At 47.3% G+C, this 13752-nt stretch overlaps 1 protein-coding gene across 1 annotated transcript in view; it reads left to right on the top strand.

Moving 5' to 3' along the window:
- The window catches only part of CECR2 (CECR2 histone acetyl-lysine reader), a 141547-nt gene that overhangs the window by 104121 nt on the left and 23674 nt on the right, over positions 1 to 13752 (top strand). The window contains exon 9 of the mRNA XM_048828145.2: positions 3748 to 3904. Within this exon, the coding sequence (XP_048684102.2) occupies positions 3748 to 3904 (157 nt within the window). The remainder of the gene's footprint in view (positions 1 to 3747; positions 3905 to 13752) is intronic.

Here is a 13752-nt window from a genome sequence, read left to right as displayed (position 1 = left end):
GACTTTTAACAGCCTGATCAGTGGTTCTGACCAGAGCTGCTGGGGTGCCTTTTCGACCGGGTTTTCTGGCCAAAACCGGACACCTGGCAACCCTATCTCCTGTGCTACAAAAAACGTTACCATCCAGGAAGTGAGATGACACATTCATACGCAGGCAGCAAAAATCCAAATGTGGGGACAGGAAAACACATGGAGTCTGAATGGCTGCCAATCAGTAACACAGGTGCTTCAGGTCCAGGGGTGCAGAGGGCTGTTAATTGCTGCCTGTGAGTCAGCATATTGGTTCCAGTGAGCTCAGGGCTATCCCTGCACTGCTTCTTACTGTGCTTTGGAGTTGGGGGTGCCAGCAGTTACTGTGATAGGGGGTCTCAGGACATTCATATTTGCAGGGAGGGGGAGTCTGTTAGCTGCCCAGCATGACATTGCAGTCACATGTGCCACATGGAAGCCAGGAAAAGTGCCAGAATATCTGGTGACTGGTTTGCTAAAGGTTGGGTAGGGGCTGCTTTGGTAAGATTCAGGCACAAAATGTCACTCCTGCTCAGTGTGGTATTGTGTACGTGACCCCTTCCTTCTAGCCCCGAGCTCTGGATGCTTCTTAAATCTGAGCTGTAACTGCTCCATAGGCTTCTGATCCTTCCGGGGATTTCTCAACAGGTGGTTCAGATTAACTCCTCATTAAAAACCTTCTGAGCAGCACCCTCATTAAGGAGAAACTGCGGAAATCCTGGCAGAGACTATTTAGGGGACGAGGGGAAGGGGCACGAGCTATTCTCGGGCTGGGGGAGGCCAAGGGGACCAGTACTCCATCTCCTTATGTTGACTGAGTATCCTGAGATGGCCCATTTCAGAAGCCAACGTGAAAGGCAGAACCTAGGGATGGTGATGCTATGTCTCACAGTGCCCTCTATAGGAGGGAAGGAGGTGGTTACATTAAAATCACAGAAATCGGGTTTGTTTTATGCAAGTAAGGAAAAGCTGGATTAAAAAAAAATCCTTGCCAACTATTCGTTCGGAAAGTTTTACTTATGTTCCGTACTGGCATTTCTCATTCCAACAGGTGTGCAAAGAGACACTCCCAACACACAACCTGACTGCCTGCTTGGGTGTCTGTGGCCTGATTTCCAAGATGAGCACCCATAACTCTGGCTGACTTCATTGGAAGTTGCACGTGTTCAGCCCCTCTGAAAGTCAGGCCACTATCCATCTAGAACATCTTACAGCACCCATCCTATAACTGCTGTAATAAGACTTCTTGAGCAGGCCCAGTCGGACTGCCAGAGCCACTGGAACAAATGTTTTTTTGGGGTGGCTGTATGTTGGAATCGCAGTGCTCATAGTGTTGGGTTGGTGATTTTCCTGTTTTCCTCTTAACTCACACCAGAACGGCACCAGATCTACTGTGTGGGGCACCTTTGGTTTGTTTAAAACTCTTGTCTACTCTATAAATACTGTCTTCTGTCCAAAGGGTGGTATAAGCCCTGTGGCTGCTGCCTCCACATTGTAGGTAGATACCCTGTGTCTATGGCCGAATGTCATAGGAAAGCTTAGTGCACTTGGACTAGCTCTGAAAACAGTCTTTTGAGGACTGCAGGCTAGATGTTTTGCCAACGCTTCCCTAGAACACATTTATATGCACGACCATAACCGTTGTGCATATAAATTTGGAGACTGAGAGAAGAGAGGATCATATTAATAGCTTAGCATCTGCAGAAATTGTGTCTGGTGAAGCACACAGATTTGTTTGGATCCACTGCCATGCGAATAAAAAATCTGGCTGACACATCATAAATAAAATCTGCTATGGACTTGCTACCGGTGATTGGTCACCCTTTGTCTTATTGTCTTTGTATATGTTAGCATGCTAATGACATTAGCACATGCTAAACAGGGGGGTGGTTTGAACCCCATTGAGGGTAGAGACATGCAAGGAGACTCAGAATCTAAAAATATGGGGCCCAGTTGTGCGCACGCTTACGCATGTGAGGAACTTGACTCTCACGAGTCGCCCTACTGATGTCAATGGGAATACTCAAACCTCTACATTTATATATGCTCCTGTTCATAGGATTAGGCCTCTGGTTAGGTCACAAAGCCAATGAGACCTCCAGGTGATAGAGGAAATTAAATTAGAGAGGCGTTTGCGTTTTGATATGGCAGTGCAACTCTGGACCTCATCTCGTGGAACAAGGCATCATCTCGTGGAACAAGGAGCTCTCTTTGCTTCTCTGTTGTGACTGCACTTGGAGTATTGGGTTCAGTTCTGGGCATCCTAAGAGTAGGAGGATGTAGAGGGGATTCTGAAAAAAGAAGCTACAGTGACTGAGGGCTGGAAGGGTTGACTTATAAGGAAACAGATTTAATTTTCGATTGAATAGCAAGAGATATCCGCTAATAGTGGAATGCATAAACCCATGGAATAGTTTCCCTTGGAAAGTGACAGGAGTCCTGTTGCTTGTGATATTACAACTGGGCAAAGATCTTTCACTGTAGGAAGAGTCCTGTAGTGGCTGGGGAAATGGACTAGATGTTGTAAAGGGTCTTTACCATCTCTAATTCCTATGATTCTGTGCTAATTCCCCTAAGATGCAGGCAGTGAGTCTGGCAGGATTAATTGGGTTCTGTAGCCCTTTGGAGATTTTGAATCTTAATAACTGAGACCACTCCATGGTAAGGCCCAAAGGGTTCACTGCATTCTGGTCAGAACAGAACAGGTGTTTCTGTTTTTTCTTTGGTGTGCACTTTAACGTGGGATCCGCTGGTAATGCTGTAAAGCACACCAGGGCCCCAACTGAACACATCTCTGTAACTGTGGTATGAGTCTACTGGAGGGCGAAATGAGGTGAAGAATAATTCCCCCTCAAGTACTGTTGTTGCTGGAGGCAGCGGGTAGGGGATAGTGTGGGGTGATTCTCCAAGGAGCATTGCTGCAGGACATCACTAAATAGCATTTCAGGAAAGAGAAAAAAATAAGGAGGCACTTACAATATGTCTGGGTTCACTGTACAACCTTTCAAGCCATTTATCAAAGTACCCACAGGTCCTATTTTCAGGCAGGTGAAACAGTAAAGCAATAGTGATTGAGGTGCCGGGCTTTTTCTGGGGATTAATGGTGGGCAAGAAAAAGTTGATGGCCTGAGAGGCAGCTGAGGGACCCCAGCTGATCATTAATCTTCAAGAAATGCCTTCTGCCTAAGTGACTGTTGCTGTTTATATCCTGAGAATGGAGGTAGAGAGCCTATGGGCATATGGGTTATTTCCAAGTGTGATAGTTTCCCTTGGTATGTTCAGGGCATCTGTGCTTTGTAGAACTGTCAGTGGGAATGTTGATGGATGATCCAAGCATTCGGCTTATAATGAAATCAAGCAAATAAAGTTTTTCCCATGGTGCCTTTTCCCCAGTGCCTATGTGTGCATGGCACTTCACAGACTAATAAGAGGATGTGGTATCTCCTCCGTGGAATTTACAGTGTAACAGGATCATACACACTAATTACAACATGCCAGGGATCGAAGGAGAAGGAACTGGGACAGGATAAGAACTGTACACAATGGGAGGAGAATACAGCTCATAGAGTGTAGCCTCTTTGGCAGAGAGATTGTATGTATTTTTGTTTACATAACTTATTGTAGTTACATTTTTAAGTCTCCTTCAAAGTAAATCTGCAGCTGATCAGATCCGTATAAACCAGTGCCGCCTTACGCTTTATGCCCATTACAATTTCATACATGGCCCTTTTGTCCCAGGCAACTCCAAGTGTGCTCAGCAGGATGGAGAAGCAAAGGCGCAGGGAGGAAGAGGAGGAGCGCCAAATCCTTCTAGCAGTGCAGAAGAAGGAGCAGGAACAGCTGCTAAAGGAGGAGAGGAAGAGGGAGATGGAGGAGAAGGTCAAAGCAGTGGAAGGTACCTGTAAAGCTGTGTGAAGTGGAGGTGGGGACATTGAAAGGGCCCCTGATTGGGTTATTAAACTGAATTGAGATATATCCTTTGTGCTCCTTCCATGCCATAGACTCCTTCATATATGTCCAAGATGGAATCAGTGATTGTGTTGCCTCAGAAATGGGTTTGTTATTCTCTGGCCTCTTCTTGCTTGGCCACCTGTATTCCCTTTTCCTTCTCCCTCCTTGTCCTCTTGTATCCCCTCCAGCTCTGTCTTCCTCCTACCACCCTGGCTTCATCACCTTCCATAACTCTGTCCTTTCCTCCTCCCTACTGTTTATGCTTCTCTTGCAGTTTCCTGCCCCTCTTCTGCCTCCCCGCTGGGTGCTGCAGAGCTCCCCACACAGACACCCTGCCCAGCTGAGTTTTCATTGCCTCTGAGCAGCACTCGTTCCATTCTGCCTGAAGCAAGTGGCCAGAAACGCTGCAAGGTGGAATAGCCTTGCGAGGGGGAAGGGTGGGTGCCACAAGAGCAGCATTTCCACACTGGTGTGGGCCATTAAATAGCACTCTCATAATTCCGGGTCCAGACTGGACCAAGGGTTAAAACCTAGGTTGTGCAGGGGACAACTTTAGAAGCTTTTCCAAGTGCTAGTTCATGCTGTCCACACGCTGTTGCCTAACAGATAACTGTCTGGGGTTTAAGCAGTCAGAGGATGTGAACACCTATCATCAGACAGGCGTGCATTGGCACTAGAATGTCACAGGAATAAGATGGGGTCTGACTGCCCTTCTGCCTTTCGGCTGAGTTACCGGGATTAATTTATTTCCTGTGGTTCGAGTATATTTGCAGTTTATCCAACTACTCAATCTCCCAGCTGAACAGAAATGACTCTTGCTTTCTTCCCGCCCCTCTTCCCTCTGCAGTAATTCTGAGCTAAAGGAGCAGCAGCAAGTGTGAGCTTGAGAAGTCAGAGGTGGTACAGATGTGGGGAGGACAGATTTTTTTCTGGGCTTAATGCAGCATTGTCAGGTTTCATTTCACTCTTGCTTTGGGCTGCTGCAACCAGGTGCAGGGCAAGTCAGTCATTTCATCTGGGGTCAGAAGTGCCAGATCTGTGGTTATCACAACAAATGACTGAGTTGCTACAGTGCTAGGAAGACCCAGCATGTCCCCAGAAAACTGCTCTGGATGTAAATGTCTGGTGTAGTAAAAGCACTTGTGAATTGTTTAAGATGATACAGAATTAGTATAACAAAAAGAAAAACTAAGTACACAAAACCAGTAAACTTTGCAATACAGAATAGTTTGCTAACCAGATGTTTGGTAGCAGGCCAGATATCCTGTAACAGAGTAGCTTTTTCTACCTGCTACCCCGTTAGCCTTTTAAAACCGAATTACACAGGTGGCCTTTATACTTCTCTGATTGTCAGTCACAGCTAATCTAGTCAAAATCTAGTGCATTAACCACAAACCCATTCAATTCCAGATCTACCACAGACTTCCTGTGTCACTTTGGCAAGTGACATAATTTCCAGTGCTTCAATTCCCCATTTGTAAACTGGGCATAATACTCCTCTACATCTCAGGTGTCATGAGGATAAATCTGCAAATACATGGGAGATTGTCAGATACTGCTTTGATATCAGTCATATAGGTACATAAAGAGATAAATAGAATCACTGCATTATCTGATGGTGTTAGACCTTGTCTACACAAAAAAATTGCTCTGCGTTAGCTTAAATCTGTTTTTTAAAACAATTTAATTAAACTGGTGTAAATTTCTGTGTGGACTGTCTCATTTTGGTTTAAGAGTGGCTTATTTCAGTGTAGTTTAAAGCTGCTCCCAATAAACTTAAGCCAAATCAAAATAAGTTTGTCTTAAACCAAAATAAGTGTCCATGAAGTCTTATTGCACTGGTTTAACTAAATTGATTTAAAATCAAACCTTTAGTTAAATCAGTGCATACTTTTCATGTACACTGGGCCTTGGAAACATCAGTTATCCAGGTAATATTTTGGGTTTTCCACAGTTCACTTTATGACTAGACACGCTCTCAATGACAGTAAATCAGGTTTTTCTCTTGGAAAAGAGTTTCCATGACAGATCTGCAGTGAAGATGAAGTAGTTTGTTTTGTAAGACTGGATCTTCACATATACAGGTTTTCAGGGTTACAAAGACTTTGAACTTTATGGATCCTCTTAACTGAATTCTGTAAGGGGTACTTCAATGACAGAAAAACAGAGAATGAAGGATTTGTACCATCTAATGAGAGTTCACTTGCTTTATAGTTTCAGGATGAGGGCATAGTTAGATTGTCTGTATCTTGTCAATCCGATATTTTGCTAGCCCCTTCTTCAGGGTATAACCCAGATGGTGAACCTCTGCTGGGCCCATCTACATTTTCCTGGATTTATGGTTTCAACCAGCTTTCTGGATTTCCACCAGAATAGCTGTTAGAGGTTTCAAGTGCTCCTCTCACATGGCACTGTGTATCACCTAGATATGTAGTTGGAAGATTATGAAGTACCTTAAGGGCACTGGCAACCTTTTGGAGTTTGATGAGTAGTGGTCCGTGTAGGCCAAAAGCATGCCAGTGAATTAAAACAGTCCAATTGTGATCTTAAAGATGAGAGATTCTTTATATTGCAGTGATGGGGTTAGTGGCAGGTGCCTTTAACTGAGCTCCAACATGGAAATATGGTAGCTTTCCCCTATATTCTCCATCATCTCATCATGCAAAGCATCATCAGATTTAGACAGCGTCCCACAGCCTACACAAAGTGAACACCCCCATTTTTCTTGGGCACTATAACTGCAAGGCTTGTCCATTTGCTATTAAATGGCTCAGTTACTCCTAGGTCATTCATTTTCCTCAACTCATCGTACGGGTATCCATTGCACCTTTGGTCTCAGTGACCCTAATCCTGTAACAAGTGATGTGTGATATTAAGGTAGTTCTTGCTGGATCAATTTAATGATCCAGCGAGAACTGGAACATATGTTGGGATTGCTCTATTCCAGGTTCAAAGATAAGCCAGGTGGATTCCTCCTTCTCATCTTTCTGACCAGACCAACTTGGATCCAAGGCCTTTCCTTCCCCTTTGATCTTCTGGATCAGCCCACAAGATGTAAATTCCCCTTGTGATTCTTTCCACATATGCCACCTTTCCTGGTTTCCCATATACAGTAGGTCCTCTGGAAAAAACTTGTTTGTCTGTAGCCAAAGACCCAGTTACCACACATGATATTGGATAGTCTGCTACAAGTTGTGGTATTCTAAATCAGGATATACCAATTCTATGTTAGAGGGGATGTTTATCAGCCATACTTACTTTCATCAAAAATTTACTGGTCCTTAATTTCTATTCAGAACTCCAGAAACCCATGAATGTCCATGTACACAGCACAATTCCAAGATGTTGCTTACATCCAGACCTTTAGTGGGGATCCATCTGTGGTGGACAAAGGTCTGTGCACTACTTGTATCGAGGAGGCCTCTTAACTTCCTCCTATTTAGGAATCACACACACATCTGGATGCCATCACCCAAATGGCTGGTATTAAGATTCCTCCTGGGAAAAGACACAGGTTCATGACATTTTTCACTGGAGAGTCCCCTGCTTTATGTCACACTTGGTCACAGTAAAAGTATACCGTGTTTTTTTTATATCCATTCTGCCCCTGTAGTATCCAGGTTTATTTTACACCAAGTCCCCTCTCTCCTTTTCCCTATTTTTGCACCTTGAGTGCTAGCCAGAGTCCTGTAAGGGTAAACTTGAAAACTCTTCACCATTCTTTGTTCTGACACACACCCAGGTCTGGAACAGCTCCTGAATGATAATGTCCAGTATCTCCTCAGTAGATTTCTTTGGATGTAGCAATCGTGTTGTAGAATTAATCAAGTTTTTCTCAGGGTGCTGCTTCTGATGAAATGGTGTCCAACTTGACCCTTCAGCAGTATTCAGAGACCTGACTCTTCTCTTAGAATAGCAGCTTTTTCTTAGGAGTAGTCACAGGGGTGTCCTCATGTGGTACAATAGACCTCAAAGTGCCTTCTCAGATAACAAGGGTACCAGGAAAGGAATCCACTGGCTCTGTGGCTGGTCACAAAATATGGCCAGCCACGCACAACAAAGAAAGCTCCAACATCTTCCCCCTTGAGGTTCTGGGAAAGTTTAGGAGGCTTTTGCACCATCCCTGATGGACGTTCTCCCTCAAAAACATACCTTTGAAGACAGGAATGGTGCTCCTGGTGTCAGTGGGAGTAAGGTAGTTCAGAGACATTCATTCTCAGTTTTTTCTCTTCATCCCTTTTCACCTCCCTCACTAGTTGACAAACTGGAATGTAGCAATAGCTTTCCTTCAGGGTGTGGCACTTCTTGAGCCCTGCTCATCTTTTACTGCTTTAGTCTCCTGTCACTGTGGCCCTCTAAGGGTATGTCTACACTACGGAATAAGGTCGAATTTATAGAAGTCGTTTTTTTAGAAATCGGTTTTATATATTCGAGTGTGTGTGTCCCCACAGAAAATGCTCTAAGTGCATTAAGTGCATTAACTCGGCGTAGTGCTTCCACAGTACCGAGGCTAGAGTCGACTTCCGGAGCATTGCACTGTGGATAGCTATCCCGCAGTCTCCGCTGCCCATTGGAGTTCTGGGTTGAGATCCCAATGCCTGATGGGGCTAAAACATTGTCGCGGGTGGTTCTGGGTACATATCGTCAGGCCCCCTTTCCCTCCCTCCCTCCCTCCATGAAAGCAAGGGCAGACAATCGTTTCGCGCCTTTTTTCCTGAGTTATCTGTGCAGACGCCATACCACGGCAAGCATGGAACCCGCTCAGGTAACCGTCACCCTATGTCTCCTGGGTGCTGGCAGACGCGGTATGGCATTGCTACAGAGTAGCAGCAACCCATTGCCTTGTGGCAGCAGACGGTGCAGTACGACTGGTAGCCGTCCTCGTCGTGTCCGAGGTGCTCCAGGCCATGTCGGCCGGGAGCGCCTGGGCAGACATGGGCACAGGGACTAAATTTGGAGTGACTTGACCAGGTCATTCTCTTTAGTCCTGCAGTCAGTCCTATTGAACCGTCTTATGGTGAGCAGGCAGGCGATACGGATTGCTAGCAGTCGTACTGTACCATCTTCTGCCGGGCAGGCAAGAGATGAGGATGGCATGCAGTCCTTCTGCACCGTCTGCTGCCAGCCAAAGATGTAAAAGATAGATGGAGTGGATCAAAACAAGAAATAGACCAGATTTGTTTTGTATTCATTTGCTTCCCCCCCCACCCCCCGTCTAGGGGACTCATTCCTCTAGGTCACACTGCAGTCACTCACAGAGAAGGTGCAGCGAGGTAAATCTAGCCATGTATCAATCAGAGGCCAGGCTAACCTCCTTGTTCCAATAAGAACAATAACTTAGGTGCACCATTTCTTATTGGAACCCTCCGTGAAGTCCTGCCTGAAATACTCCTGGATGTAAAGCCCCCCCCTTGTTGATTTTAGCTCCCTGAAGCCAACCCTGTAAGCCGTGTCCTCAGTCGCCCCTCCCTGCGTCAGAGCAACGGCAAACAATCGTGCATCTGAGTTGAGAATACTGTCCAGAGCAGTCACAATGGAGCACTCTGATGGGGCTAAAACATTGTTGTGGGTGGTTCTGGGTACATATTGTCAGGCCCCCGTTCCCTCCCTCCCTCCGTGAAAGCAAGGGCAGACAATCGTTTCTCGCCTTTTTTCCTGAGTTACCTGTGCAGACGCCATACCACGGCAAGCATGGAGCCCGCTCAGGTAACCGTCACCCTATGTCTCCTGGGTGCTGATGCGGTACGGCATTGCTACACAGTAGCAGCAACCCATTGCCTTCTGGCAGCAGACGGTACTGTACGATTGGTAGCCGTCCTCGTCATGTCCGAGGTGCTCCTGGCCACGTCGGCTGGGAGCGCCTGGGCAGACATGGGCACAGGGACTAAATTTGGAGTGACTTCACCAGGTCATTCTCTTTAGTCCTGCAGTCAGTCCTATTGAACTGTCTTATGGTGAGCAGGCAGGCGATACGGATTGCTAGCAGTCCTATTGCATCATCTTCTGCTGAGCAGCCATGAGATGTGGATGGCATGCAGTCCTTCTGCACCATCTGCTGCTAGCCAAAGATGTAAAAGATAGATGGAGTGGATCAAAACAAGAAATAGACCAGATTTGTTTTGTACTCATTTGCCTCCTCCCCTGTCTAGGGGACTCATTCCTCTAGGTCACACTGCAGTCACTCACAGAGAAGGGGCAGCAAGGTAAATCTAGCCATGTATCAATCAGAGGCCAGGCTAACCTCCTTGTTCCAATAAGAACAATAACTTAGGTGCACCATTTCTTATTGGAACCCTCCGTGAAGTCCTGCCTGAAATACTCCTTGATGTAAAGCCCCCCCCTTTGTTGATTTTAGCTCCCTGAAGCCAACCCTGTAAGCCATGTCGTCAGTCGCCCCTCCCTCCGTCAGAGCAACGGCAGACAATCGTTCAGCGCCTTTTTTCTGTGCGGACGCCATACCAAGGCAAGCATGGAGGCCGCTCAGCTCACTTTGGCAATTAGGAGCACATTAAACACCACACGCATTATCCAGCAGTATATGCAGCACCAGAACCTGGCAAAGCGATACCGGGCGAGGAGGCAACGTCAGCGCAGTCACGTGAGTGATCAGGACATGGACACAGATTTCTCTGAAAGCATGGGCTCTGCCAATGCATGCATCATGGTGCTAATGGGGCAGGTTCATGCTGTGGAACGCCGATTCGGGGCTCGGGAAACAAGCACAGACTGGTGGGACCGCATAGTGTTGCAGGTCTCGGACGATTCCCAGTGGCTGCGAAACTTTCGCATGTGTAAGGGCACTTTCATGGAACTTTGTGACTTGCTTTCCCCTGACCTGAGGCGCATGAATACCAAGATGAGAGCAGCCCTCACAGTTGAGAAGCGAGTGGCGATAGCCCTGTGGAAGCTTGCAACGCCAGACAGCTACCGGTCAGTTGGGAATCAATTTGGAGTGGGCAAATCTACTGTTGGGGCTGCTGTGATGCAAGTAGCCCACGCAATCAAAGATCTGCTGATATCAAGGGTAGTGACCCTGGGAAATGTGCAGGTCATAGTGGATGGCTTTGCTGCAATGGGATTCCCTAACTGTGGTGGGGCCATAGACGGAACCCATATCCCTATCTTGGCACCGGAGCACCAAGCTGCCGAGTACATAAACCGCAAGGGGTACTTTTCAATAGTGCTGCAAGCTCTGGTGGATCACAAGGGACGTTTCAGCAACATCAGCGTGGGATGGCCGGGAAAGGTACATGACGCTCTCATCTTCAGGAACTCTGGTCTGTGTCAAAAGCTGCAGGAAGGGACTTTATTCCCAGACCAGAAAATAACTGTTGGGGATGTTGAAATGCCTGTATGTATCCTTGGGGACCCAGCCTACCCCTTAATGCCATGGCTCATGAAGCCGTACACAGGCAGCCTGGACAGTAGTCAGGAGCTGTTCAACTACAGGCTGAGCAAGTGCAGAATGGTGGTAGAATGTGCATTTGGATGTTTAAAGGCGCGCTGGCGCAGTTTACTAATTCGCTTAGACCTCAGCGAAACCAATATTCCCACTGTTATTACTGCTTGCTGTGTGCTCCACAATATCTGTTAGAGTATGGGGGAGACGTTTATGGTGGGGTGGGAGGTTGAGGCAAATCGCCTGGCTGCTGGTTACGCACAGCCAGACACCAGGGCGGTTAGAAGAGCACAGGAGGGCGCGGTACGCATCAGAGAAGCTTTGAAAACCAGTTTCATGACTGGCCAGGCTACGGTGTGAAAGTTCTCTTTGTTTCTCCTTGATGAAACCCCCCGCCCCTTGGTTCACTCTACTTCCCTGTAAGCTAACCACCCTCCCCTCCTCCCTTCAAGCACCGCTTGCAGAGGCAATAAAGTCATTGTTGCTTCACATTCATGCATTCTTTATTCATTCATCACACAAATAGGGGGATGACTACCAAGGTAGCCCAGGAGGGGTGGTGGAGGAGGGAAGGAAAATGCCACACAGCACTTTAAAAGTTATAACTTTAAAATTTATTGAATGCCAGCCTTCTTTTTTTTGGGCAATCCTCTGTGGCGGAGTGGCTGGTTGGCCGGTGGCCCCCCGACCGCATTCTTGGGCGTCTGGGTGTGGAGGCTATGGAACTTGGGGAAGAGGGCGGTTGGTTACATAGGGGCTGTAGTGGCAGTCTGTGCTCCAGCTGCCTTTGCTGCAGCTCAACCATACACTGGAGCATACTGGTTTGGTCCTCCAGCAGCCTCAGCATTGAATCCTGCCTCCTCTCATCATGCTGCCGCCACATTTGAGCTTCAGCCCTGTCTTCAGCCCGCCACTTACTCTCTTCAGCCCTCCTCCTCTCCTCCTGGTCATTTTGTGCTTTCCTGCACTCTGACATTATTTGCCTCCACGCATTCGTCTGTGCTCTGTCAGTGTGGGAGGACAGCATGAGCTCGGAGAACATTTCATTGCGAGTGCGTTTTTTTTCTTTCTAAGCTTCACTAGCCTCTGGGAAGGAGAAGATCCTGTGATCATTGAAACACATGCAGCTGGTGGAGAAAAAAAAGGGACAGTGGTATTTAAAAAGACACATTTTATAAAACAGTGGCTACACTCTTTCAGGGTAAACCTTGCTGTTAACATTACATACATAGCACATGTGCTTTCGTTACAAGGTCGCATTTTGCCTCCCCCCACCACGTGGCTACCCCCTCCACCTCCCCCTCTCCCTGTGCCTAACAGCGGGGAACATTTCTGTTTAGCCACAGGCAAACAGCCCAGCAGGAATGGGCTCCTCTGAGTGTCCCCTGAAGAAAAGCACTCTATTTCAACCAGGTGACCATGAATTATATCTCACTCTCCTGAGGATAACACAGAGAGATAAAGAACGGATGTTGTTTGAACGCCAGCAAACATACACTGCAATGCTTTGTTGTACAATGATTCCCGAGTACGTGTTACTGGCCTGGAGTGGTAAAGTGTCCTACCATGAAGGACGCAATAAGGCTGCCCTCCCCAGAAACCTTTTGCAAAGGCTTTGGGAGTACATCCAGGAGAGCCGCGAATGCCAGGGCAAAGTAATCCTTTCACATGCTTGCTTTTAAACCATGTATAGTATTTTAAAAGGTACACTCACCGGAGGTCCCTTCTCCGCCTGCTGGGTCCAGGAGGCAGCCTTGGGTGGGTTCGGGGGGTACTGGCTCCACGTCCAGGGTGAGAAACAGTTCCTGGCTGTCGGGAAAACCGGTTTCTCTGCTTGCTTGCTGTGAGCTATCTACAACCTCATCATCATCATCATCTTCTTCGTCCCCAAAACCTGCTTCCGTATTGCCTCCATCTCCATTGAAGGAGTGAAACAACACGGCTGGGGTAGTGGTGGCTGAACCCCCTAAAATGGCATGCAGCTCATCATAGAAGCGGCATGTTTGGGGCTCTGACCCGGAGTGGCTGTTCGCCTCTCTGGTTTTCTGGTAGGCTTGCCTCAGCTTCTTCAGTTTCACGTGGCACTGCTTCGGGTCCCTGTTATGGCCTCTGTCCTTCATGCCCTGGGAGATTTTGACAAAGGTTTTGGCATTTTGAAAACTGGAACGGAGTTCTGATAGCACGGATTCCTCTTCCCATACAGCGATCAGATCCCGTACCTCCCGTTCGGTCTATGCTGGAGCTCTTTTGCGATTCTGGGACTCCATCATGGTCACCTCTGCTGATGAGCTCTGCATGGTCACCTGCAGCTTGCCACGCTGGCCAAACAGGAAATGAGATTCAAAAGTTTGCGGTTCTTTTCCTGTCTACCTGGCCAGTGCATCTGAGTTGAG

This window comes from Caretta caretta, chromosome 1 (assembly GCF_965140235.1).
Source record: "Caretta caretta isolate rCarCar2 chromosome 1, rCarCar1.hap1, whole genome shotgun sequence".
NCBI classification, from domain to species: domain Eukaryota; kingdom Metazoa; phylum Chordata; order Testudines; family Cheloniidae; genus Caretta; species Caretta caretta.
This window is presented reverse-complemented; position numbering and strand designations above follow the sequence as displayed.